The sequence below is a fragment of the Lactuca sativa genome, chromosome 2 (genome assembly GCF_002870075.4).
Source record: "Lactuca sativa cultivar Salinas chromosome 2, Lsat_Salinas_v11, whole genome shotgun sequence".
NCBI classification, from domain to species: Eukaryota; Viridiplantae; Streptophyta; class Magnoliopsida; order Asterales; family Asteraceae; genus Lactuca; species Lactuca sativa.
The window spans coordinates 178,367,189-178,394,295 of NC_056624.2; the positions used below are offsets into that span (position 1 = coordinate 178,367,189).

At 35.2% G+C, this 27,107-nt stretch overlaps 3 protein-coding genes and 1 long non-coding RNA gene across 7 annotated transcripts; 2 read left to right on the forward strand and 2 right to left on the reverse strand.

Annotated features, from left to right (window-relative positions):
* On the reverse strand, positions 1–2,128 carry LOC111885286 (1-acyl-sn-glycerol-3-phosphate acyltransferase BAT2, chloroplastic). 2 transcript variants are annotated; one of them, XM_023881550.2, is made up of 7 exons: positions 1,977–2,128; positions 1,551–1,600; positions 1,396–1,447; positions 1,114–1,320; positions 606–1,012; positions 408–509; positions 1–333 (listed from the first exon to the last, which is right to left on the reverse strand). In XM_023881550.2, the coding sequence occupies exons 2-7, from the start codon at positions 1,578–1,580 to the stop codon at positions 118–120; spliced, it is 1,014 nt and encodes a 337-aa protein (XP_023737318.1). In that variant the 5' UTR covers positions 1,581–1,600; positions 1,977–2,128; the 3' UTR covers positions 1–117. The 2 variants fall into 2 exon arrangements, with proteins under 2 accessions (XP_023737318.1, XP_023737319.1); XM_023881551.2 differs by having other exon boundaries at positions 2,005–2,125.
* Positions 2,129–7,004: 4,876 nt separating this feature from the next.
* On the reverse strand, positions 7,005–10,756 carry LOC111885285 (uncharacterized). Of its 3 annotated transcripts, XR_002848069.3 has the most exons (5): positions 10,427–10,748; positions 9,363–10,168; positions 9,205–9,243; positions 7,351–7,402; positions 7,005–7,253 (listed from the first exon to the last, which is right to left on the reverse strand). It is a non-coding gene; the product is annotated as an uncharacterized LOC111885285 (long non-coding RNA). The 3 variants fall into 3 exon arrangements; XR_008230312.1 differs by having other exon boundaries at positions 7,351–10,168; positions 10,427–10,756; XR_008230311.1 differs by having other exon boundaries at positions 7,005–9,243; positions 10,427–10,747.
* Positions 10,757–20,765: 10,009 nt separating this feature from the next.
* On the forward strand, positions 20,766–21,419 carry LOC111885279 (uncharacterized). Its single transcript, XM_023881544.1, has one exon. It carries the CDS (start codon positions 20,766–20,768, stop codon positions 21,417–21,419), a length of 654 nt encoding a protein of 217 aa, XP_023737312.1.
* An 871-nt stretch (positions 21,420–22,290) lies between these two features.
* LOC111885278 (uncharacterized) lies at positions 22,291–25,246 on the forward strand. The gene is made up of 6 exons (XM_023881543.2): positions 22,291–23,040; positions 23,095–23,451; positions 23,551–23,611; positions 23,729–23,901; positions 23,980–24,356; positions 24,514–25,246. The coding sequence occupies exons 1-6, from the start codon at positions 22,291–22,293 to the stop codon at positions 25,244–25,246; spliced, it is 2,451 nt and encodes an 816-aa protein (XP_023737311.2).
* The last annotated feature ends 1,861 nt before the right edge of the window (positions 25,247–27,107 follow it).

Consider the following 27,107-nt stretch of genomic DNA (forward strand, 5'->3'; position numbering starts at 1 on the left):
AGATTCAAGGGAGAATTTTACAAGCAAATCAAGTATCCAAAATGTTTTATGTCACCTAACATCACAACCATTAAACCTAACAAAATTTGCTGCATACATGATGATAATGCTCAAGTCTCAACAATTGCGAATAAGCTCATCTGAAATCATGTTTCTGACCTGAGTGCATAGTAAATCAGCATCATCTCCTTTAACAGGCTCATGAATCACAACTTTTACCATTCCCATATTTACTGTTCCCTCCATCCCTGAAGGCATGATTTTACCTGTTCCCATTAGAGTAATTGGAACCACTGGTACTCCTGTTTTTGCAGCAATACTAAATGCACCTTTCTGCAAATAAATAAATAAACTTTAATAATTTCAACAGCATATCATTGTAACAAACCAAGATCAGAAGATCTCACCTTGAATGTGCCTAAACTTCCATTCTTACTTCTTGTCCCCTCTGGAAAAAAGAAAACAGATCCACCATTTTTCACAAGTTCCATGCATCTTTTTAGTGTTTGCTATCATAATAACAAAATCCAAGAAAACAAAACACAATTCTTTAAAAACAGAGTCATTTTTAACAAAAATGCATGGGATTAAGTCAAATAAAATACCAGTTGACTTTTTCTGTCCATACGATTAAGAGGAATAGTTCCCATCAAGTACATGGCCCACCCAACAACAGGGAAGAGGAAAATTGCAGTCTTGCTAACGAATTTGAAGTTTCTTCCTAGAGTCAGAAGGGTATATATGTCCAAAAAACTTTGGTGGTTAGACACGTAAATAGCTGGAGAGTTTTGTGGGGGTAGATTCTCGGACCCTTGAATTTTTAGTCTAAAAAATGGAGCGATTGTCATCGAAGCCCAGATTTTAGCAACAAAATTATGAAACTTTCTTTGGTATTTATCCCTTAAGATCACAAATGGATGTGCTATTAACATGACCATAAACAGAAATATGGCAATGAAAGATGTAACACTGTAAAAGCATATTCCTCTGAGTTTTGAGCCAAAATTGAATTCTGCACTTAAAAAAAAAAAGACAAATGGGTAGATATAAAATGTTAAATTTATAAAGAAATAGAACTACTTATAGTAATTAAGAATTTGGGATGATTATAACCTGACAATTGATATGAATATGAAGCTCCAGGTGAACCAGTTCCAGCAATTTCAGATCTAACAACTATTGATTTCAATCTTTTATCCTGGATATGCCATTTATATTTTTGATTATACATGCCAATTAATCTTTTTTGTGGGTGAAAAAAGGATTGAGATGTGGAGGGGTATTTTTGTGTATTAAAGATCACACAGTTCTGAATACCATCTGCATAAGATATTAAGAGGAACCTGGTTATATGATTTCAAGATGTCATAAAACCATCACTGAAAGATCACTTACTATGTCTAGGGTGCTTTCTGACCAGATCTTTATATGGAGAGCAAAAAAGTCCCTTTAATGGCAGATAGTAACAAATTTTTAAAAATAATTGTCAGTATCAAGTTATGGAGAGTAAGATTTTGTAAAGGTTGTAGAAATGTAACAAATGTGGTTACCATTTTAGTATAGGATGATGTGAAAACCATTGATGTCGTTTTCTTCCAACCTGGGCAATTGATAAAATACAATGTCATTGAACAGAACCCCTTCTAATTATGAACAGAGCGTTCTATAGGCGATTCAACTTTTACTAAATTTTATCATAAGTCTACTAACCTATGTTTAAAATTAGGTTTTTAAGTTTTTAGCAATCGATAAGTAACCCTAGAATAACAAAATGAAGATGATGTTTAATTTCTAGTTTCTTCAAGCATTTACGATGATTAGGGACAGTTAACAACAAAATAATTAAACTAAATATTCAGTATGCATTACAATATTTAAATTTCGTGTTTCGTTATACTAATTAGGGTTCATGTATCAACTTTCGAAAGTTTCAGGAAACAACGAATTGAAAGAGATTTAGAGTTTTGAAGATTTACAGAAATGAACTTCGGAAGAGAAAGTTACGTGATATCCGCCGGAAAAGAAACAGACCGATGAGGAGAGTGCAGTAAAATTCAGGCAACCAGAAGGATGAGAGTTTTGGGGTTTGGAGGGAAGAAAGGGGATGATATGATTTAAAAGGAAGGGATTCACATTGTTCAATGTTCATTCACGTTTTAAATAAGGCATCGTCAACTTTTTCTAAAGTTTGTTTTAGTTTTTTTTTCTTCAATTAATTAATTAAATTTTAATTTATCTTAAATATTTTATAAATTCTCATCATATCGAAATTACATGGGGTGTTTTTTTCCAAATAATTATATTGATTTTTTATTTAAAATATTATATATATATATATATATATATATATATATATATATATATATATATATATATATATATATATATATATATATATATATATAAGTCAGAAATGGAATTCTCAAGCTTTAATTGAAGTTTTGATTAAGGATTTAAAACATTTTAGTGATGAAACCGATGATAAGTTCTAGCGACTATATTTTTGATTTAGCAATTAATCATCAATTAGGCTATTTGGTATAGGTTTAATAACGTCGCTGAGAGACAGACTTGACCCTCCTCAACGACGTGGGGCCAATTGAAACATCCCCCTCCCTCCCTCTCCTAAAACGCAATGTTGCTCATCGTTGCCTGCTCAACACATCTCAACGGCAAAAAAGTCATTTGATCGTTTGCCATGGTAATTATTTTAGTGTGATAGTGTGGTGGCCATCTTCTAGCTAAAATGATGTAGTATTGATATGTGTCTCGAGCCATACCGAAGGCCGCCTCCATGGTCGAGTCCATCAAAAGATGTTGTACATTAAATGGGAAAGCCTTTTTGCGATACTCTTGCAACACCTTTTAGATTCTCATTATCATTAAAGCTTTACATGGATATGCACGTTTGGAGTCCCACGATTCCATGTTACTGCTTTATAGTTTTTCATGCATTTTCTCATTACTAGGAGATAGTTAATAGCATTAATTCCATTACTCCATGTTCCTAATTTTTAGCTAGCACTTTCATTTCTTTTGTTATTTAAATTAGTGTATGTTGCATCAATCAAAACGTAGAGAAAGTTAATCCAAATTCTAGTATCTTTGTCTTTGGTCTTTGGAGACTAGCCATCTCGAATTAGCCTTATTTTGGGTGATTGACCATCTCGAATCGGTCTTTATGAGGTGTGGATGATGATGTGACATAAATTTGGTCTGAAGGAGTGACTCATACCTACCAACCTTGTAATCATGTTTTAGAGTTTCAAGGTTTCAAATCATGATATTAGAACTTTCAATCAAGTCCAAAGTGGATTTCTCAATTTTAAAGGAATTTTGAGGTTTCAATGCAGATTTAAAACATTTGAAATGATAAAATTGATGATTAGATTCATTAGGATTTGGGTTATGTTATTGATTTAGCAATTAATCATGAATTGGAATCATGCTTTGAAGTTTTTAAACTCAATATGATTACTAGTTCCTTAAATGAAACAAATAACGATTTATCAAACTTTAAAGTGGAATTAAGCTAGATTTTGACTAAAACTTCACATAAGTAGTTAATTATCATTTCAATAATGTTAAAATGGTATTACTATGACTAGAAGTTAGTTGATATCATCCTTAATGCTAAAAATGGGAGAAAATCAAAGCTACCCGTTATTTTGGGTTTTACTGAATAAAAATAGAGTTTTTTTAAATGATCTCTTTGATGTTAATTACGATACAAGGATGTTAATTAAGTTTAGAATGTTTAATGTATTTTAATGATTAAGATATATTCTAAACTTATTTAATCATTAATTAACATTATCATGATTAACATCATCACATCATATATTATAGATATCATTTTAGAAAATCAATTTTTATGCTTTAAATCTCAAAATGATTATTAGTTTAGATTTTTTTCTCTAATGATTAGCTTTAAAGATGATATCAACTAATTTCTAATCGTATTAAGACCATTTTAGAAAGGAAACACACAATGGACTTTGCAACCCCTGGTCCTAAGGGTGGCTCCGTAGAATCTATCTTTGAACAAATGAGTGTGACACATTCATATAGGTTCGTAGAATGGAGTGTCGAGTGTTCTTTCAACTAACTTCACAAATGCCAATTGTAGCTATTTTTGGTAAGTTGAGACTATGAGATTGACTTCATAGATTGGGAATAATTATATGTTTATTGCATTAAGGAGTCAAAACTTGGTTTTTGGGGAAAACCGAGTGTCAAGACATGACAAGCCGAGCAGTCATGACGTGACACATAGTTGGTCACGACATTAATAGGGCTGCAGCCCAAGCCCATTATCTTTTAGGGTTTGTTTCGTATTTAAGCACCCATAAACACATATTTAGGTTTCATTTCTCAGCCTCCATCTTCCTTAAACCTCAGAAACCCTAACCCTAGTTCATTTTAGTGGTTTTTGCTCATTTTGAGTGGTTTTAGTGCTCTTGGTTGAAGAAGATGGTCCCTTTGGTGCATTCGTTCAACAATCAAGTCTTTCTTCACCAGCTTGTATTGTTTCTAGACCTTGGTGAGTCCTAAAGCTTTCTTCCTTTCTCTCTTATGCATGCTAGATCTAAGTTTATTGAACTTTTCTTCATGTTTGGGTTGGATAGCATGCATGGGTTCCATAAAGTTAACAACTTTATGGATCATCGAGGCATTTTATTTATCATATGTCTCATATCTGAGGTTTGGTGGTGGTTTGGACTCCAAGCATGGGTTTTGGCCTCATTTTCATTTATTTTTACCTAGTTAGTGTTCAAGTCATGCATTGGACATGCATGACTAAAAAGTTATGATTTTTATGGTCCTTTGGGTTAGGGAAAGCCTTCCGAAAAGTGGGAGTTGAAGACTTAATGGATTAAGTACTCAAACCATTTGGATTTTGCTTCATATTGTGTTCATGTCGTGACCTGGAGAGTACCACGATGTGGCGATGGAGGATCCCACGACTATCTTGTCCTGTACTAGTCACGACATGACCAAGGAGGGTTCACGTCATGGTGCATTATCACGACGTGTCCAAGGGATGATCACGACGTGAGGACCAACTGTCAATATTGTTGGTTGTTGACTTTTGACCATGGTTGGCTTTTAGACAAAATAGGGCTTTAGGGTGTAGAGTGAGAGGGTAATTATTTATTGTTGCTAGGTGTCTCATTGTTCATGTCTACCCAGTGTGTGAGAGATGTGGTGTTTAGATGTTATTCATGAGGTGAGTCTTCTCACTATACTTGTCTGTGTGGTAAGATATGCATGTTGACCAATTGGGTTTTATTTTGTTGGTTTTTATTATATGTGAATCGAATTGCAGATAACTCCTAGACTGTTATGAGTCTATGGGACTGTTGAGAGTCCGTAGGATTGCTTATAACCTATGTGGTGTGCTGTTAATCCACAAACTGTGTTGTTAGCCCATCGGGATCGCTGATAGTCCCCAGGATTGTTGATAACTCATAGTTGATTATTATGTTGTGTTGTATGCGATATTTTGGGGAACTTACTAAGCTTTGTGCTTACAATTATAGATTAACTATTTGCAAGTACTTATCAGGCGGTAAAGGCGTGACTGTACAAACACATCATCAGTTTTATGATCCGAGATTACGCATTGTCTTTGTTATAACTCTGATTTCTGAATAATGGTTTATGAACAAATGATTTGTCATGAATGTAACTTTATTAAAAAAAGATGTTATATTGCTCTAAAATGAAAAATTTAGCCTAGAATTTTAGGATGTTACATCGAAAGACAATTATGTGTTGTATTTGTTATCGTGTTACAATTTTTCAACAAAATTGATAGTAAATTAAAAAGAAAACGAATTATATGTTTGGTCTAGGGGTGAGCGCGGTGCGGTTCGGTGCGGTTATTAGTCAAAACCTCACCACTAACCGCAAATGCGGTTAATCCATTTTCAAAACCGCATGGTGCGGTTATTTTTGCGGTGCGTTTAGGCGGTTATTTTTGCGGTGCGGTTTTGTTTTTTCTGTGTTGCGGTTATTAACCGCATGGATTTGGTGCAGTTATTTTGTGTGGTTTTTAACCACAGTTTAGATTTCAAATAGTTTTAAGAGTTCAAACATATTACTTGTAATAATAATAAAAACCATAAGGTATAAGACAATTAACTATATAACTTAAACCTCAAACAACTAATATCTTAAAAACATCAAATCAATAGTAATTAAAAATAAATATCTTAAAATTGTCTAATTTCATCCTTTTTTCAAAGTTAAACATAAGAAAAAACCAACACTTTTGTCTTTTAGTATTTTATCCGCCTTTCATTCATGAAACTTGTCTTATTTATAATATTTAATAAACTAATAATTGATAAAAAATTGTATATAATATATGCGGTACGGTGCGGTTTTTGGAAACTAATAACCGCACCGCACCGCAAATTTGCGGTTTTTGAAAAACAGAAAACCTCACCATCGGTTTTTATTGCGGTTGCGGTTTTTCGGTTGCGGTTTATCCAGTTTTTGCGGTTAATTTTAGTTGCGGTGCGGTTTTTGCTCACCTCTAGTTTGGTCCCTAACATTTACATTCTATTGCACCTTTCTCAAAATACGAGTATAGTTCATAAAGTGGTTGCATTCACACGTACCTAAGTAATCATTACAAATAAAATGATATTTAGTGGCACATAAAAAATGCCACTAAAAACCGAAAAAGTGTCACTAAAAGCCCCCACGGCAATCAGCGGCACAAAAAAAAAGTGCCACTAAAGGCCTTTGGTGACACTTCTTAGTTGTGTCGCTGCAACCTTATTAGCTTTTAGTGGCACTTTTCTACTATGCCACTATAACATTTGCAAGTTTTAGTGACACTATTTTTATATCACTATTTAACTATTAAAATAAATATTATTCTAATACTTTTAGTGGCACTTTTTAATAAATATAACACACTATTAAACTAGGTCTGATTTTTTTTTATATTTTAAAAAGAATATAAAATAATAATAAGATAATTAAAGTAATAAACAAAAAATACAATATCATTACTTCAATTCAAACTTATCTGTCAACAATATTCTTAATATTTAAAATACAAATATCTTCAAAGATGTGTAAGAAGTATACATGTTAGTGCTAGTACTCAAAACATAATCCTACTAAACTAAATACTTGTTGGGAAAGAAGAACTATCAACCTCAAACTTTGTATAATTGTTCGTCTTAAGTTTTTCTTCTACGCAAAGAGTTCGGATGGTTAACATTGCCTCATATCTTCCATCAAAATAATAGTTTAAGACTTTAGTTTCCTTAATAACCAAATTTGAGATTTTACAAAATCAAGTTCAAGTTAATAGTAATGTCTAAATACCTACGCTTCGCGAGTTGCACAGTGTTGTGTAGCATGTTTAAAAGGGAAAACTCTATAAACATGTACGAAATCACAAAAGTCAAATCAAATCAAGAATACAAAATCAGCAAAAAAACACTTCAATATTTGAAAATTGATAAAACATAAAAATCCAATTTATAAGTTTTATATATGATTAAAGGGTAAATGGCACAAAAAACACTATTTTTACACAGAAATTCGATTTTGACACCGTGTTATTTTTTGTGTCAATTTTGACACTGTGTTATCCAATTCGTTACAATTCTGACCACTTGACCGGTTAACCAGGTTACATGCTGACGTGGCATGATGACGTGTCAGTTTTGATGACGTGGCATGCTGACGTGTCAAAATTGATTTTTTTCCACAAAAAACACTAAGTTTTCACTTTTTTTTGATTTTGACACTAAGTTTAATTTTTTATTTCAATTTTGACACTATGTTTTTTTTGTTCCAATCGAACATCATTTATCGAATTTTGTTCAATTTTGTCTATTTTTCATTTGAAACCGTACAAATATATTTTTTTTATTACATTTTAAACCGTATAACATATTCTTTTCGTTTAAAAACCACATTTTTATTTAAATACAAGGTGTTTTTTTTTTCTTACATTCAAAGCATTAGTTATATCATGAGAATCAAACTAACCATAAGCTTCTAATAAGATGTAAAAATTTGATGGGTTGCAAACTTGATATCCAAATTTTGATCAACTACACGCCTATAAACCTTCAAACACATTTTAAAGTTGCATATTAATATAAAATACAATTTTTATATAGTTAATACATATTTATACATAAAAATATGGTTTGAGTGTAAAAAAAAATGTATTTATACAAAACTATGGTTTTTAAATGAAAAAAAAAACATATTTATACGGTTTAAATGTATTAAAAAAATATTTTTACGGTTTCAAATAGAAAATTGTCAACATTGAACAAAATTGGAAAAATGATGTTCGATTTGGAACAAAAAAACATAGTGTCAAAGTTGAAAGAAAAAATTAAACATAGTGTCAAAATCGAAAAAAAAAAAAAAAACTTAGTGTTTTTTGTGAGAAAAAAATTCAATTTTGACACGTCAGCATATCATGTCAGCATGCCACGTCATCAAAACTGACCATCATCATGCCACGTCAGCATGTAACCTGATTAACCGGTCATGTGGTCAGAATTGTAACGAATTGGAAAACACAGTGTCAAAATTGACACAAAAAATAACACGGTGTCAAAATCGAATTTATGTGTAAAAATAGTGTTTTTTGTGCCATTTACCCATGATTAAAATAATGGATAAAAGTAATCAACGACTATTGGAATATATTTAATTTGATTGAATATTAGTAATAATATAATGTCTAGACAAATTTAGTGAGGTTTAACAGTCAAATCAAAACACAGAACAATAGGTTTCTTAATATATAAAACATTTTATTTAGATGAACATCAACTATTTAAAACCATGCCAAGTTACTCAAACGTGAGGAGGACAAAGATACTCTACCCCAAGTATTTAACTCCATTGAAATGTAAGAAAAAGATTTATAAAATATTTTATATACATGGACATCAATTATTTAATTTTAAAATTTTTTTTTTAGAAAAGCTAATGTACAAAACATAAGGCCTTTGATAAGCTAACCAGTAATGCTCTAAGAATTATGCATGATGTCTTTACAAAATAAAAGTTCAATCATTTCCTATCTATTTTCTTGTTTTTATTTTTGTCTTTATAAATAAAATTGATATTGTTCTTATTACGAAAAACTATGATAATCATATATCAATTTCAAACCACAATAATATTTAATTGCTTACAATTTATTACCTGATTGCCATGCTTGTCAATACTGGTACTTCATCCACACTGCAATAACAACCAAATTAATTTCATAATGTAAATTCTATGTTTGTATTTAGAATTAACAAAGTACATTTCTGTCATGTGTGGACTCTATTTTTTAGAATGAAAAGTTTTACAATCACCTAAACTGAGACGGATGTTTGGGTACTTTTGGGATCAACAAGCTCCCAAGCTTTCCCTCTTAGACCATAATCTTTTTCATTGTCATCTTCATCATATTGCATCTATGAATTAACTATTGGTCACAACACTAGAACAAGCAACATACACACATCCTGAAAAATTACATTGTCTTTGTAAAATTATATGTTAATCCAATCTAAGACGTTAGTCAACATATTTCCATCAGGTGGGGGTATGTGTATCTACAGTTTAGTTTAATACTACATATATAAAAGAACATAAACTTAAAAATCTTAAACAATCAAAGACTTGGTTGAATCTCCTGTATAGAAAGAGAAGAAAATGAAATTGGATGTCTAATGCGCCAAAAGAACCTCATGGACAATATGTCGAACACCTGGTGTGCCATGTTCCATCATCCCACAAAAAACATATCAAAAGCAAAGAAGAAACCCCTACTAAAAAAAATACAGATCATGTAGAACACATCCCTATTCCCGATATCACCGCCATCCTTCCAAATTAGTTACAATTTCTAATAAAAAGAATTAATGGGAAATTGGATTTGAGACGCACCTGTAAAAGTTCCAGTCCAATCTTATTCTCTTTACAAATGAAGAAAAAGGTAAGGGAAGAGTGTTTTTTTTTTTCAGTTTAACGGCTTTAAAGAATTTTAACCTCGTTAGTGCACTTTATTTTTATCAGAATATAGTTGATGGACCTTCATCGCCCATATCCTTAAATTCAATAGCCACACATACAGTACTGCTTCCGAGGATGCTGTAATGATTGTGTACGTTATCACCTGGAAAGATTAAAAAAAAAAAAAAAAAGGAATTAGTAAGCTACAATCACAAATATAAATCATTTGAGACCCTGCTAATGAGAATCTAGAGAGGAAATGGTCGAGTGGTTGAAGGAGAGTGAAACAATTTAAGAATGTATCCCTTATTACGGTTCGTGTTCTTCATGGCGGAATAACAGAAACCCTATAAATTTGCTCCAACATGTCATAAACACATATTTGATATACCATATATCCGATCTAATGTGTCATACGTACCTGATTGACCTCCGAAATATATCATACATCAGATCTGATTTGTTAGAAGATAAAGCCTTGGTATTTGGTTAGAGGTTTATATACGGTTGATTCATATAAGAAAAATTTGGTGTTTAAGGAATGTTGGTGAAAAGGTTTGACAGTGGTGCTCCAGTGATCATCGGGTTGAGGAGAGAAGGAGAGAGGGTTGGAGAAGTGGCGGTGAGGATGAAAAGAAGAGTTCTCTGTTCTGTTCCTTTTGAGCCAATTTGATTTCACCAAAAAAAATGGCGGTCTGCCTTTTAACCATGGAGGGAATTAGGAGCGGGACATGAATACTAGAATTTTCCAGATACAACACACATAAATATACGGTGCCACTAACAATATAATATAGTGGCACAAAACAAAATATGTCACTAAAGCTTTGTACCACTAAATGTAAATTTATTTGTAGTGAACTCTAAGCTATGTATGTCATATTAGACAGTGTATAGTATATTATTAGGAGAATACAAAGTCTAATGTTTCCTGGTAAACCTTCTTCTCTGCTAATCACCTTCTTCTGGCTACACAATGGCCCTCGTCATTGTTTTCACAAAAACTGAGAAGATCTCTCATAAATCACACAAGTTTGGTTTTACTTTGATCCGAACAAATTATGGCTTTTGGAAAACAATGATCCATCCTTTTCTTGTTACAAACAATTAGACCGACTATGTTGATGGTACTGTTCCTTGTCCATCGCATACTATTGAACAAGCGATCTCATCAGACAAAGATCCTCCCAGGCCACCTCAACCAAACCTTAACTATGTGACATGGGTTGCTAATGATGCTCATGTCATAATATTGATCATCTCTACAATATCAGAAGTTGTTTTTCCTCATGTTCAAGGCACTACTACTTCTCATGATGTATGTCTCTCTCTAGAACATGCTTATACTCCACACACGACTTCTACAGAATTTACCCTCAAGACTTTACTGCTGAAAATACATATGCATGGAGATGAAACATCTTCTGCCTATCTTAATCGGGTGAAAGATTATGATGATGCCTTGGCTAATATCGGTGAATCCGTCAAAGAAAAAGATTTTGTCACGTTGGTGACTGCTGGTCTTCGCGATGGTTACAATGGGTTGAAATTAACCATTCTTGCTCGATAGTGGAAAACTGCCTTCACGGAGTTACATGTTCTTCTTCCAGATCATGATTACATGTTGAAAAAATCTCTTCCTATTGTCCCACCACCACATGCCTTTACCGCAACTACTACTAGAACGCCTAACTCAACTGAGTCTTTATCACAAGATCCATGCAAATCTCTTAATCAACTTGCCTCTCAACTTGGTTTCAATCCTCAACCAACTACTCAACAACCACAAGCTTTCTTCACATCTCACTCTCAAAATAACCAAATCCGTGGTCGTACCACCAAAAACCATGGTCATGGTCGTGCTCGTTTTTCTAGTAATCGAGCTACTATCGAACAATTTAATTGGGCATCAAATCAAAATAAGGTTTATGAATCATGTGATAGTTGCGATATTGGTCACATTCCATCTGATTGCGCTAACCCGGATCCAGATACTATGTGAACCAGACAACAACCCTCTGCTAATCATGTTGATTATCATTCTCAAACACCATCATAGATACTTGACACTGGCTCTAACAACCATGTAGCACCGAATCCCTCTAGCCTTGGCACTGCTAAACCTTACTATGGTGATGACTCTCTTCATGTTGGGAATGGTAAGGGTTTACCTATCTTAAATTTTGGTTCCACTAAACTCTACTCCCATAACAAAACTTTTTCCTTAATCCATATCCTTCATACTCCACAAATCAAATGCAATCTTCTTTCAGTTCAACAATTTTGTCAAGATAGTATCGTTTTCTTTGAATTTAATGACACCTTTTTTGTGATGAGAACAATCCAACAACCTCCTGCATATGTTTTTTAGATACGGGAGGGGGAAGAGTCTCCACAAGTTCAACCTCCCGGTGACAAAGCTTACCCCGATAGTGACCACGCAGGGCCAGCTCCAAGGAAATCTCAGATTCGGCACCTGCAAACATAAACACCAAGTACGAGAACTCACATGCCAATATAATACCATGTTCTTATTTTTTTAAATGGGGGGAGGAGACGAGTGAATACCGCATCTCACGACGAATAATTGCGCCATCTTCCCGTGCACCCTCCAGGCGGCACTCATACCAGCTGTGGCAAGGACGAAATCTTCCCAGTTCTCCCCGACGACAGTAATGTTTCCCAGCCATTTGCCAAGAGTTAGGTTATACCCAAATAGCTTAGGAAGACAGTCTGGAAAGTCTTGGGTTTTACGGAACCCATGCCCCACAAGGTTTCGGTTGACCCAGAGCCATTACCTCCACCAAATTTTCTTCGGAGTATCTTGTTTAGAGATCAGTTGACGAATGCCCCGCCTTTTCGCCAGCGTTAGGGGTGGCAACTCTCGACCCAACCCGTAACCCGACACTGACCCAACCCGAAAATAGACGGGTTTGGGTTGACATTTTTGACCCGTCAACCCGCCAACCCACAAACCTGTTTATTTCATGGGTTGGGTTGGGTTATCTGTTTGGGTTCGCGGGTCAACCCGCCAACTCGTATATATATATATATATATATATATATATATATATATATATATATATATATATATATATATATATATATATATATATATTACTTATTACATTTAAAAAATGATATATTTAATTATTAATGAAATTTGATTTCCACAAGTATTTTCTGACAACTCGAAATTTCCATTTTGTACGAACATTAGCTATTCAATAGAAGCTAGTCCAGTTTCAATGAATTTCAGACTTTTCTAAATAAGTTTGTGTACATTAGGGTTTACGTTTAAGGAGATATCAAGAGAGTGGATGCTCATGGGTTTGTGAAACTTGAGTATTCAAAACTTCTTAATATTAGAGTTCAATTCCGGAATAAAAATATTTTCTGCCAAAATATTTCAGGACTATAAATAGATTTTTGAACTAAATTCATTCATTATTCACATTTCCAACTAGAGAAAAGTCATTTTCTCTCTCGCGAATCTTCGGGTTTTCATCCCAAATTGTGAGTACACTTCTCTAGTTGTTTTATAATGTTTGTTATATGCTTAATAACATAGATTACATGTCAAATATGTGAGATCCGGGAGTTTACCGCCCAAGAACGTTCTTGGGGAGTAAACTCCAAAAAGAGGCTTAAGAGCTATCTAGTCCCATTTCCTTGATAAGTGACTAACTTAGGCTTGTATGTAATTAAATTAGGGACTAGAAAACAATCAAAAACACCAAGCTTTAGGTGTTTACGGCCCAAGAATTTCTTGGACCGTGAACACCAAATTCAAGGGCTTAAATGTGCCCTAATCACTCCTAAAGGCTTTAGACTTTAACCCTCAACTACTGCTAGCTAATATGGGGACATTAACACATCAAAAACACCCCTTAAAGGGAGTTTACGGCCAAGAGAATATCCATAGGCCGTAAACACCAAATAAGGGCACCACAGTGTGCCTAGGGTCCTCCATAGCCTTAAACAAATGCCTAGAAAGTATTATACTTGTGTTTGGGACTTGAAAGAATTAAAACACCCATACCATGAGAGTTTACGGCCGTAAACTCTAAGGGATATGGTCTTTTGGCCGTAAACTCCTCAAAGGAGTATTATCTATGCCCTAAACTACCCAAAGGATTAAACCACCAAGCTAGGCTTATTCTAGAAATCATTTAGCTCTTTAAAACACCTATTACCACTAAGATTGGAGTTCACGGCCGTAAACTCAAGGTTTTATGACCGTAAACTCCTTGTGTGGGGTTTATTGGGTAGTAAACTCTTATATAAGGCCCTTTGATACATTAAACCCCTTTAGCCTTGTCCCATAACAACCTAGAAGCAGCCCTTAGGACCTATAACACTTATACCAAGTGTTTACATGTTCCTGAGTGTCCCAACTTATTTCATTAAGTTATTATTTGGCTAATTAGTTATATATATGCTCATTATATGATAACTAGGCTCGTGCGTGTGAACAAGTCTCCGTTTGCCACCTAGCACGGTATCCGATACTTCAATCCAATCCACTCACCACAAGTGAGTTCATACCCCTTTAATTAACCTTTGAAATGCTTTTAAATGTTTTAAATACGTTTATGGGGGGGGGGGGGGGGAATACAAGTTAAATTCTTATAGTTATTGCATCAATCACATGTGATTACATCAATCACATGTGATTAATAACTAGAAAACCAATGATTTTATCACTGTTCAAACTGTTTATCAAACTGTTTTACTTCAAAATGTTTTACAAACTCTTTTACTTATCAAATGCTTTTATTAAACTTTGTTTTACTTCTTATAAATTGCATGCCCATATATGTATAGATATATAAGCAATGTTTAAAGGGCTTAGGAAGGCCATCTGCCCTATTTCCTTTTTCTCGATTTGGATGTGGTCTGGTGGGATTTCGGGTAGCCCTCCGAATGCCGTTTCAATATTAATTATATATCAAATGTACATATATAGACATTAAATTACTCCTTTATTCATACTTATTAGTACATCATCAGTAAGTTACCATCGGGGTAAACAGGATCATACTACTACAATTTCTAGATCAATGAGTCAGTTCATTCATGAGTCAATACTTATTACTACGAGTACATATACAACTATACTAGAAAGAGAACTTATACAACTATACTAGAAAGAGAACATATACAACTATACTAGACGAAGAACATATACAACTATACTAGAGGGAGAACATATACAACTATACTAGAACAGTTCATTACAGTACATATACTAGAATACGTTCATTATTGTGATATGAATCGGAGCATGACTTAAATGCCATGGACCGAGTTGTAGCCAGAGTCTCTTGAAGGGAGAGTGTGAGTTTGCGTATAGATCTATATTGGGTTGACTATCCTACACCTTGTTGCTAGCTACAGCCCGACCTGCAGGTCTGCGGGTGCCAAACGTCATTCCGTTATTACGACCATTCGTATGTCGTTGTTACCAGTCGATAGTATGGTGCAATTAGTCACATGATACCTTAATATAAATCCGGTTTAAGGTAGTTAGTACAACAGTAGTTCCTATAATACAACACTACAGTACTACAATGATTTACCCATTACATATATTTAGTGATTGTTTCACTTAAACTTTAATGTACAAACTATATTTTGTTAAATGATAGTTACACTTGGGAAATTACACACTTTTACAACAAACGAGCATACAAAACAGTTAAGCCTTGGTAGAAGGCTACTTTAATAGAAAATATAGGTTTTTCTAAGAGATTCAAACATTTACAAACACTTACAAGCATTTACTTACATTTTACAAACTTACACTTGAGACATGTTCAAACGTTTTTGGATAACAAACACCGACACTAAAATACTTATGAACTCACCAGCTTAATGCTGATAAACTCTTTCAAAATAACTTGTATTCTCAGGTCATCAGTAGACAGGTACCGATGCCAGCTTTTGAGAAGATGGAGCGCATCCAAGACTCATCTTATTATTTTGATTTACATTATATTTTTGGTGTCTAAAACTGTACAGAACACGTTTGTATTAAAATTATATATTTAATGCAATGGATGATGCTGTTTGCTTATTTACATTTACTGTGTCGTGATACTTTACATGACGTCCTCCGCCCCAAAACGTTTCCGCCGTTCTTGGTTTTGGGGTGTGACATATTCCTTCCGTATTCGTATGTGACTAATTTGCGTTAGCGGTTTGTTAATCAAAAAAAAGAAAAAATACATGTCGTTATTTTTAGATACTCACAAGTCTTGAATGATGAACACATCTACTTTCTATGATATTTTTATTTTTCATTTTTATTTAGATGTTATTGACTTTATGAATTATTATTGAAAACCTTATTTTTTATGTTAATTACTATAATCATTTTAAGAATTTATGTTGAAAAAATCTCATTTTTAAATTGCGTTGCTTATTTATTAAACGAGTTATATGGGTTGGGTTTGACCCATTAACTTGTGAACCCGCGAACCCATATACTTAAACGGGTTAAATGGGTTGGGTTGGGTTGAGGTTTCCAACCCATCAACCCGTGACCCGCCAACCCGTCAACCCATATATTATATGGGTTGGGTTGAGTTTATGTTTTCTGACCCGCCAACCCATCAACCCGTGACCCGTCAACCCGAACCCAACTTAATTGTCAGGCCTAGCCAGCGTGCGGATGTCGGAGTTCGTAGATGCACAAAAGAAGTAACTGAAAACCCAAAAAGTGGGTATACAACTTAAAGACCGACAGATCAATTTGAAGCCTACCATTTTATTGATGGCACTTGGAGTTAATTTGTCAACGAAAAAGTCGTAGTGATGCACGATCATATCAAAAAAGTCGGATGTTGGCAGGCGTAACCCCGCTTCGAATAGGGGAACATGAACCCCCACTTTCCCTCGAGGATAGTCATAAATCGATGATCCCTTCGCAGGAATCATCACGCCATGCTCCGACAAGAAACCAAATCGTTCTTGTGGAAGTTGGAATTCGTCTACGGTAGGGACTCTGCCATAACGGTACATCGTCAAGAACGAATGAAAGGTAGAAAAGAAAAATTCGCAAAATGCCTGAGTCGCTACAACGAAAGCAAGGAAAGGAGGCAAAGATGAAAAGTCTTGGGTAAAGGGGGAATTTTAAAGGCAAAATTAGCATCACAAACCGTCTCATGATGGATCTGACACACATCGATGTCGCTGTCTAAAGTCTGTCGAATGCTATAGATAATCTCAAACATACACATGTTGTAATATATGCTCGAACAACGACGCTACCAAGCCAATGCGTACGCCTACAAGCCTAAGGGACTTGTTAACATATCTCTCAAGAAAAACGTCAAAAAAAGAAGAAGTTAAACTAACGCCAAGCTCAGCCTGGTTAGAATCTGGTCGTATCCAGTCTAAGACCAAGGTCGGGCCTCCGCCAACGCGGATTCACTAGTATGGCGGTTAAGGGGCAGAACTGCGTCTTGCCCTCTTCTCCCAGAAGAAATGCCCCGACAAACGTGGAACCAATCAGAGAGTTCCAATTGCCCATCTGACGACAACCACGATCATCATAATATTGAAGATTCTCCTCTAGCCAATGAGGTGACGAGACAAAAAGACGTGATGGAGGATCCTTAAATATGGGTCCGCCAGAGGGAAGGCTCAACATAATCAGTTAGGAGGCACACGCCTCTCAATCAGGTATAAAATGACCCTTCTTCCTCATGAGGATGGGGTCGAAACTCTTTTTCCTTATAGTTACCCTTTCTTCTCTCAAAATCAATTCTAACTTGATCGTCGTAGCTTCGTCCTGGGAATCCCTCCCGGACATCGGCTAACGATCATATTTCTCTTTTGTACTGTGATATTAGGAGAAGGAACCAACTCGACTCTCACCCTCGATCTCAGTTCAACCATCTTCGACATATCACAACATTACCCTTATGTTTAAAAATATACATTTTACTCTGATTGGTTTTGGAACAAATGTTTGTATGGATTTAATGACTTAAAATGAAAATCTTAGTACCATTTTTGGGACGTTACATATATACATATTAGTGAATCCTGTCTTCCATGCTCGCACAAAACATGCTAAAGTTGATTTTCATTTTTGTTAGAGAAAAGGTTGTTGATAGAAAACTTAATTTTCAGTTTATTTCTACACATGATTAGATTGCAAACATTTTTACCAAGCTGTTACCGTCTCAAAACGATTCACTGAATTACGATCCAAGCTTTAGCTCGTTACCCAACCTTAGCTTGCGGGGGAATATTAGATATTGTATAATATAATATTAAGAGGATAGAAAGTGTAATTATATATATATATATATATATATATATATATATATATCCGATGTAATCAACATTATGAATAATACACAAACAATCTTTACCAACTTTAACTTGTCATGTCACTTTTAAGTGGTGGTAGAATCATGGTTATTCATAAAAACCTATAACATTGATATCGCAATATTTAGTCATATATTTTAGGCGATATATTTTTATTTTTAGCTACATTTAGTCATTATTTGCGATAAATGATAATTAATTTGTTTATATTTCGTTTTTGTAGCGTCAAAGATATTCTCGAGGAAAAGGGAGCTAAAATGCTAAACTGGAGGCTAAGGACTGGAAGCAACCATCAAAGAAGGGAAATCGTGCAGAAAGTGTCTGCCAAGTTTGGTCATACCATTGTCACGACGTGGTGACGTGTCAAGTCGTAGAAGATTCCTTGATGCATTGCATGGAAAGCATGGATGACACATATAGGAAACAACACCACGACGTGGGGAGACATCTACCACGACGTGGTGGCATAATTTTGGCAACCTTATACATACAACTATTAGGTCATATTTTGAGGAGAGCTGTGAATTTTTGCGGCTAAAGACGACCAAAAACTCCCTAGAAACCCTAAGGAGGCCAGCGATCGATTGGAGAATAAGATTCGAAGAGATCGAGAGCATGAGCATAATCACGATTAATCATTCTATTTTCTCTGTTTCAATCATGCTTTTCAAAGTTTACGCCATTTTTTTTATTGTTTTTCTAGTTCTAGTTGTGGCCTAAAAACCCTAGATTTTCATTTAGCATAGATGATCCTTTATACTATGTGCTGATTTTGATATTAGTGGATTATTTAACTTGGTTTTTATTTGTGTTTGATATATTGACTGCCTAACATGTTAAAGTTCTGATTTTTATCTCCTGTCTATGAGTTATGTGCGGTTAGATGATCACTCCGATTGCATTAATTTGATATTTAATTATTTATGATCATTAAATTGTTAGATCTAAAGATTGAACAAATTATAGGGTTAGGTAATATTAATTAGTAACTTTGATTGTGTTAGAGAGCATTAGATATCCATGCTATATGTTTGATTGATTGTCTTGATCTTAAATAAGAAATCATTAAATTATATCATTCATAGTCCGAATATATAGAATCAATTAAGTGTTTACTTGTTACATGATCATTGTAGTAGTCGTTCATAAATTGTTAAATGTTAGAAAATCATAACAAGATAATTAGTAATATTAGATTTCGGCAACCAACTAAATTGTCCATTGCATTGAAGAAATCAATCATAAGGAAAATGTGATTTGAAGCTAAACAAAAGTACTCTTAATCTTGATTGAAATCGTAACTTGTTTTGCTTGCTTTAGTTAAAGTAATCATTGTTAGTTAAATTGTTTTTAATTGATGATTTAAGTTTTCTGAACTTGTAAAATTAGACACCCCCCAAATTTATAGTATTTTCTTAGTTTAATAAGTAGCAACAATTTTTCATTGAAATCATATCTGTTTCCATAGTGTTCGACACCTTTCTTATCTTAATTATATTATCTCGTGACTACGTACACTATCTATTTGTGTTTTTAACTATTGAGATATGATAGTTTTTTATAAATTTAAAATTGGTAGTAAAAATAGCACATCAAACACCATCAGAGTACTTTATAGTTTGTACGATTAATTTAAAGAATTCATGAGAGAGAGAGAGAGATGTTAATCGATGAATGTGTGTGAAAAAACCAAAATGTCTTTATTGTTGAATTAATCGATTAAAATAAAGTTTGTTTTATTTTAGGAAACTTGATATGGACTTGTTTTAGTTTTTGTGTTTGTTTAGGATTCAATTATGTCTAGTATAAATAGGGTACAAATTTCAGATCAAGAGTTTAGTGGTCTCGTTTATTAGTAAAAGTTTAGTAGTCAAGCAATTTCTAGTGTTTCGTTTTTCCTTCTATTTTGTTGCACACCTGTTCCAACTTAAATAAAACTTACACTTGGTATCAGAGCGGTTTCGTTGAAAGGGGTGTGATTCGAGGTTGATTAAAAGCAACCCCGATTTCTTTTAATCGGGCTTGTGAGAGACTAACCGGAGGCACGGACTAAACGAACATGAAGACGTCAAAGCGGGTGACTTCGAATAGGTTCGTTTTGTGGGTGACGGAAGACGGTAAGGTGGTCATGACCTTGTCTTGTTGTCCGGTGGAAGAATGCTCTCGGAACAAGCTTGATTAAAGAATTCGAGGTTAAGGAGAAAAGGATGTTGTTGGTTAAAGAAGGAGGTTGAATGACGTATCAAGTTCCGGTTTTGACTCCAACGAATTATCCGGTGTGGGCGGTCAAAGTCAAGTCGATTATGGATGCACACGACATATGGGAGAAGGTCGAACCAAAGGCGGGCGAAACATCGGATCAAAAAAAGTCAAAACAAGCTCTTTCTTTTTTGTTTCAAGCGGTACCCTAAGACATGGTGTTGCAAATGACGAGTTACACCAGACCAAAAAAAGTGTGGGATGGGCTGAAAAAAAGGGATTTGGGAGTGGATCGGGTGAGAACGGCTCGGCTTGCAACGTTAAAGAGAGAGCTTGAAAGTTTGCGCATGAAGGAGGGTGAAATGGTTGATGATTTTGTGACGAAATTATCCGGTCTAGCGTCAAAAGCAAGGAGTCTTGGATATGAGCTTGAAGAAGGTGATTTGGTAAAAAGGTTACTAGATTCGATGCCTAAGTCGTTTCTTCAAATCGTGGCTTCAATAGAGCAATGTTTCGAGTTGGATTCAATGTTATTCGATGAAGCGATTGGTAGATTGAAGGCATACGAGGAGTGTATAAGAGGAACCGAGAAAGTGGAGGACACTCAAGGTGGGTTATTGTTGGCTAGTGAGGAAAAATCACATGTTTGTAAGCATTGTGGCAATGGACGTTCAAATCGGGATGACTTTGGACGTGACCGGGGAAGAGGTCGGGGGTCCGGGAGAAGTCGAGATGGTAATGAACGTGTTCGGGATAAAAGTCACGTTAGATGTTACAAATGTGGTGACCTTGGTCACTATAAAAACGAGTGTCCTAAATGGGAAAAGGAAGAAGCGGGTCTAATCAAAGAGGAATCGAGAGTGTTTTGAACGAGTGGCTTAACCGATTAAGGGAGTGATTGTTGGATTAATCGGTTAAAAGAAAGTTTGTTTTATTTTAGGAAACTTGATATGGACTTGTTTTAGTTTTTGTGTTTGTTTAGGATTCAATTATGTCTAGTATAAATTGGGTACAAGTTTTAGATCAAGAGTTTAGTGGTCTCGTTTATTAGTCAAAGTTTAGTAGTCAAGCAATTTCCATTGTTCTGTTTTTCCATCTATTTTGTTGCACATCTATTCCAACTCAAAAAAAACTTACATTTACGTGCATGATACAGTAAGTGCATGATACATGATGGGTCATAAAGGACATATGATAAAAAATTGAAGACAAAGGAACCAAGCTTGCTAATTTAGTTTGGAATAGGGCCCAATGTTGCAACAAATACAATCTTTATATTTGACATGAGGATGTTTTGTCTCGAATAACATGGTCTAAAAATGACCACTATTTGAAATTAAATATAAGGGAAATTGTCACTCTGGCCCAACTATCTTTCGTATATGGGTTTAAATGGTCTCTCGTGACTATTTTTTGCTTTTAAAGGGCTTATACTTGTCATTTTATGGTTTAAAAGGTCACATTTCTAGATTTGAAGGGTGCAACCGGTCACACCCATCTGACTAGGACGTTTTCTTATTCCACCTCAATGCCAAGTAGATTAAATATGCTAGGTCGTTGCCACGTGTTATGTCACTAAATGAAACTTATATCCGTTTAAACCCTCTCAACTGTCCCTTTCATTTATTCTGCTACCATTTGCATTCGTATACTTTTTTCAAACCGTGATTGACACGAATCCGTTTCTTAAACTCTTTCTCCTTGAAATCGGCCACCATAATCAATCACATGCCTGTCTACATGAAGATAGATCTCCATTTTGCCGGAATTTTTTCGAGGTACCCCGCTATTTATTGCTCAGATGGTGCAGAACAAATGTTCGATGATGTCGATTTTGCTGGAATGGACAAGAACGAGTTTGTGGGGTTCATTCAAATATTCGCTAATGAGGTATGCATCAATGTTTACTTTTGCATGCCCGATGTGGTGTTCCCTGATGGATTGAGGTTAATAGCTACTGATATAGACTATATGGACTTCATCGAAGTAGGATATGCTTCTGGTAGTGTTATTAATGTATGCATGGACCATCTTGGTGTTAATGTACATAAATGGATCCTTGAGGAGCAAGGCGAAATATGCAGTTCATTAGATGAATTGTCTGATAGAATTGAAGTTGGTGAAGAAGTGCAAGGTGGTATAGATATGGATGATGGAATTGAAATTGAGGATCTGCTGGGTCATAGGCAAGGTGTTACAGAGGATTTGCAAGGCACCAGGGAAGAGTTGCAAGATGGGGAACGTGATGACATTAACATTGAAGTTGAGAATGATCAAGGTGATATGGAGGATCTGCAAGGTAGTACGGAGGATTGGCAAGGTAAGGAAGATGATGGCATTGACTTGGAAGTTGACAATGAACCTGATGAATGTATTCCTATGAATAGGACAAAAGATGATAAGTTTTTGAGCAAATTGTGCCCGAATGACCAAGTTACCCCTAACAGTCCTCCTCATGAAGAGCTATATGAGCATGCAGTCGATGATGAAGTAATATCTATTGAGTAAGCTATTTATAACGACAATGTTTATTGGAAAAAACAGAAGCTTGTATTAAGTATGAGATTTGTGAATCCTAAACAATTGAAACACATGTTGTGTGACTATGCTGTTGCAAATGGTTATCAGTTATGCTACAAGAAAAATGATAGCAGGAGACTTTTAGTGAAATGTTGTTCTGGTGCTTGCAAGTTTAGATTGTGGGCATCTTGGATGATTGAGGAAAAATATTTCCAAATTAAGAGTCTCATAAATGAGCATAACTGTGCAAGAAACTTCAAATTAGGTTCAATTGTCAACTATGCTTTGATAGGTACCCATTACACCACCCAATTCTTACAGAAACAAAAAGTTAGTGTTAGGCTCCTTAGGGATGAGGTTAAAGAGAATTTTGGGATAGATGTAAGTATGGGACAATGTAGAAGAGATAAGAAGTATGCAATTGAGTTGATTGAGGGAACATTAGTGGATCACTATGCAAAGCTATGGTCATATGGTTAGGAGATAAGAAGATCAAATCCTAGATCAACAGTCAAAATAGATGTCAATGCTATGCCAGATGGTAAGACTTATTTTAGCAAGTTTTACATTTGTTTTGATGCCCTCAAGCAAGGGTGGAGAGGGAGCTGCAGAAGAATTATAAATTTGGATGGGTGTTTCTTAAAGGGTTTATGTTCAGGAGAGCTAATTGTTGCTGTAGGAAGGGATGCTAATAATCACATATTCCCAATTGCATGGGCAGTTGTATGTGTAGAAAACAAAGCAAATTGGAAACGGTTCTTGGAAAATCTAAAAGATGACCTTCATCTAGAGGATGGTTTTGGTTTATCATTGATGTCAGATCAACACAAGGTATGTCATATACTTACAACTTTTATATATTTCACAATTAAGTTACATGATGTTTAAAATATGACTATTATTATGTAGGGGTTGTTAGAGGATGTTAAGGAAGTGCTTCCTATTGCTGAACATAGGCAATGTGCAAGGCATATTGTAGCCAACTTTAGGAAAAGATTTAGTGGTGTACACTATGAGAACATGTTTTGGAAGGCAAGCAAAGCATCCAATGAGCCTTTATTCAATGCTGCCATGAAGGAAATTCAAGTACTTAATCCTGCAGCCTATGATTACCTTATGGAAACAAACCCAAAATATTGGAGTAGAGCATTCTTTCAAGAAGGAAAGATGTGTGATGCAGTGGAAAATGGATTGTCTGAGAGCTTTAATAGTGTCATCAGGGATGCAAGGAAAAAGCCAATCATCACCATGTTAGAGGAGATTAGACTATATGTTATGGAGAGGCTGTACAATTTGAAGATGAAAGGTTGTTCATGGCCTGATTACAAACCCTGCCTATCAATAACACTCCTACTAAATAAATTGAAAAGACCTTAAAGGTACTTTCTAGTCTTTACACTTTTAATATAAGTGACATACTAACTAATAAGGTGGGTTTAATAGGTATTGGCAGGTTTTACCAAGTGGTCTTAACCAATTTGAAACCAGAAACCTGGCAGAATCATATGATGTTGACCTTGACAAGAAGACTTGTACTTGTAGAGTATGGCAACTTAATGGGTATGGTTGTGTGCACTTAGTAGCTACTATATCATATTTGAATAGAGATATAGCCACTTATGTTGATCCAATGTTGTATGCTGCCTTCTACAAGAACACTTACAAATACCATATACATGGGATGAATGGCAGCAACATGTGGCCAGTTAATGATTTCATACCACCCTTACCACCATTGAAAAGAAGAATGCCAGGTAGACCAAAGGTTAATAGAAGAAGAGATGCATCAGAAAAGCTTCCAAGGCACACTGTATCTAAGGCATGTAAAATAATCTTGTGTAGTGTGTGTAGACAATCAAGGCATAACAAGGTTACTTGTCCCACAGTTGAAAGGCCACATGTAGAAAGGTCAAGGGTGCAAAGGAGCATGAAACTAAAGGTCAAGAAAAGGAAAACAATTGACAAGGGTAAAGATGGTGAAGGAAGTAGTGGACCAAATAGAGATGGTGAAGGAAGGAGTGGACCAACTACAGGTTATGAAGGAAGGAGTGGACCAAAAATTGGTGGTAAAAGGAAAAAATCTGAGAGGATCACAAAAAAGAAACTTGCAAAGAAGGTTAAGACCAAGGATGGGAAAGGTGAAACTAGTGCAAACCCGGTAGACCTTAATGAGTAGGTATAATTTGATGGTTTCCTATGGGTATGTTTGACAATGGTTTTATGTTGTACTTGTTTGTTTGGTTTGACATTTACTTGTTTGTGTGAAGTTAGTATGTTTACATTGACAATGGTTTGTAAAATTATCATGCTTTGCTTCTTTAAGACTTTCGGATTCCTATTACTTTTCACCTAGCATGCAGTCAATTCCCATTATTTTTCATGTGCTATTTGTGTGCTTGATGGACAAAAATGTGGTCCTTGTAAGTAAGGGTATTGACACAAGAATGTGGTCCTTGTAAGTAAGGGTATTTTCATTAAGCAACCCAAGAACATTAACAATTGCTTTTATTTGACTAGATTAAGGGTAATGACACAGCAACACATCAATGAACCATCACATAACTACATAGTCTTCTTAATTCACCAATCCAAGTACATAACATATAAATGATTAAAGTACATTTGATTACAACTTATAAATGATTAAACCCAAAAAAACACCCAACTACAAAGTAAAAGCAGCTTTAGCTTCAACACCTCTGCTTGCAGGTTTTTCTTCGACCTCAGGAGTACACTTAAAATTATGTCTTCATTGTTGCATTTTATTTCATCCACCCAAGAAATGAAACCTGATCGTGGTCCCTAAAACAGAAATTAAGGTAACATTAAAAAACCGATCATCAAACTAGGGTTCTAAACATATGAATACAATTACCTGGTTTGGACATGCATAAAATGGTCTTCCAGGGTTATTGACAGTCTTCGATGTGCGAATTATTGCTGGACTTCCACACCCACACACAATCTTCATGTGCGAATTTTTGAATCTCACTCCACAGTTCCTTTGAAAAAGAGAAAACAAAATGAAGGATCACAGTTGCTTTGAAAAAGAGAAAACAAAATGGTCTTCCAGGGTTATTTACAGCCGTTAGAAGCATCAAATGACAAAAATACCCTCACCGTGCAACGCACGTGGGGTACAACAACCCAACATATGTTATCATTCTTGTTCTTGCATGATCTTACAACCAAACTAAAAATGGTCAAATGTACTATGATACAAAACGCCTGGGAGCTACTCAGGTCCTTTTCCATTAAAAAACTTAACATACACACAAAATGCCTGTCATTAACACAGGTCTTTTAACATGATCGTTATATCTGAAACCCAAAAGAAAAAAAAAAAAAACTAAGAACAGAAAATCCATAACTATCCTAGCTTCATATTGTACCCAAAACATCTTATCCAAGCTTCATAAGGACTTTGACCCCAACCATCATCATCCCAAGCATTGCCACCATGACGTCGCCCATCACCAGAGCAATCGCTTTTAACTTCCTCTCATGATCTTCCAACTTGTGATGCAGACTGATGTGATCAACACGACACACAATGAAATCTTTACCCACTTGATCTTTGAGCGTCTGCATCTCGATCTGGTTGGCAACAATCTTGTCTCCACAGTCGCAAAAAATCGAATGCAAGTCGCTGAGGTTAACAAACTCTCCAGAATTTATCGAGTCAGGCAGGGTGGTGGTGGAGCCGACATTGATAGATTTTAGGGTGTTGGTCGGAATCGTGTTTGGCTTATTAAGGTAAAAAGGTTTCGATTTCTGCTACCTTAAGCACCAAAGATTTGTGAAGAAGACTTTATGCCCCCACCACCAACGACTCTTCCTTGTCCTCTACGGGTTGTTGGATGGTTGGTAGACATAATGGCTAATTAATGAAGGTTAGTTGGACGCTTAGGTGGAGGATGAGTACACGACTCCAGTTCAATGCTGAGTAAGCTGCTTAGTTGGCAAGTCAAAAAGTTCTTTTACCTTCAATTGTGGGTTAAAGTCCCATATTAACCGGTCATTTACAAATATAATCC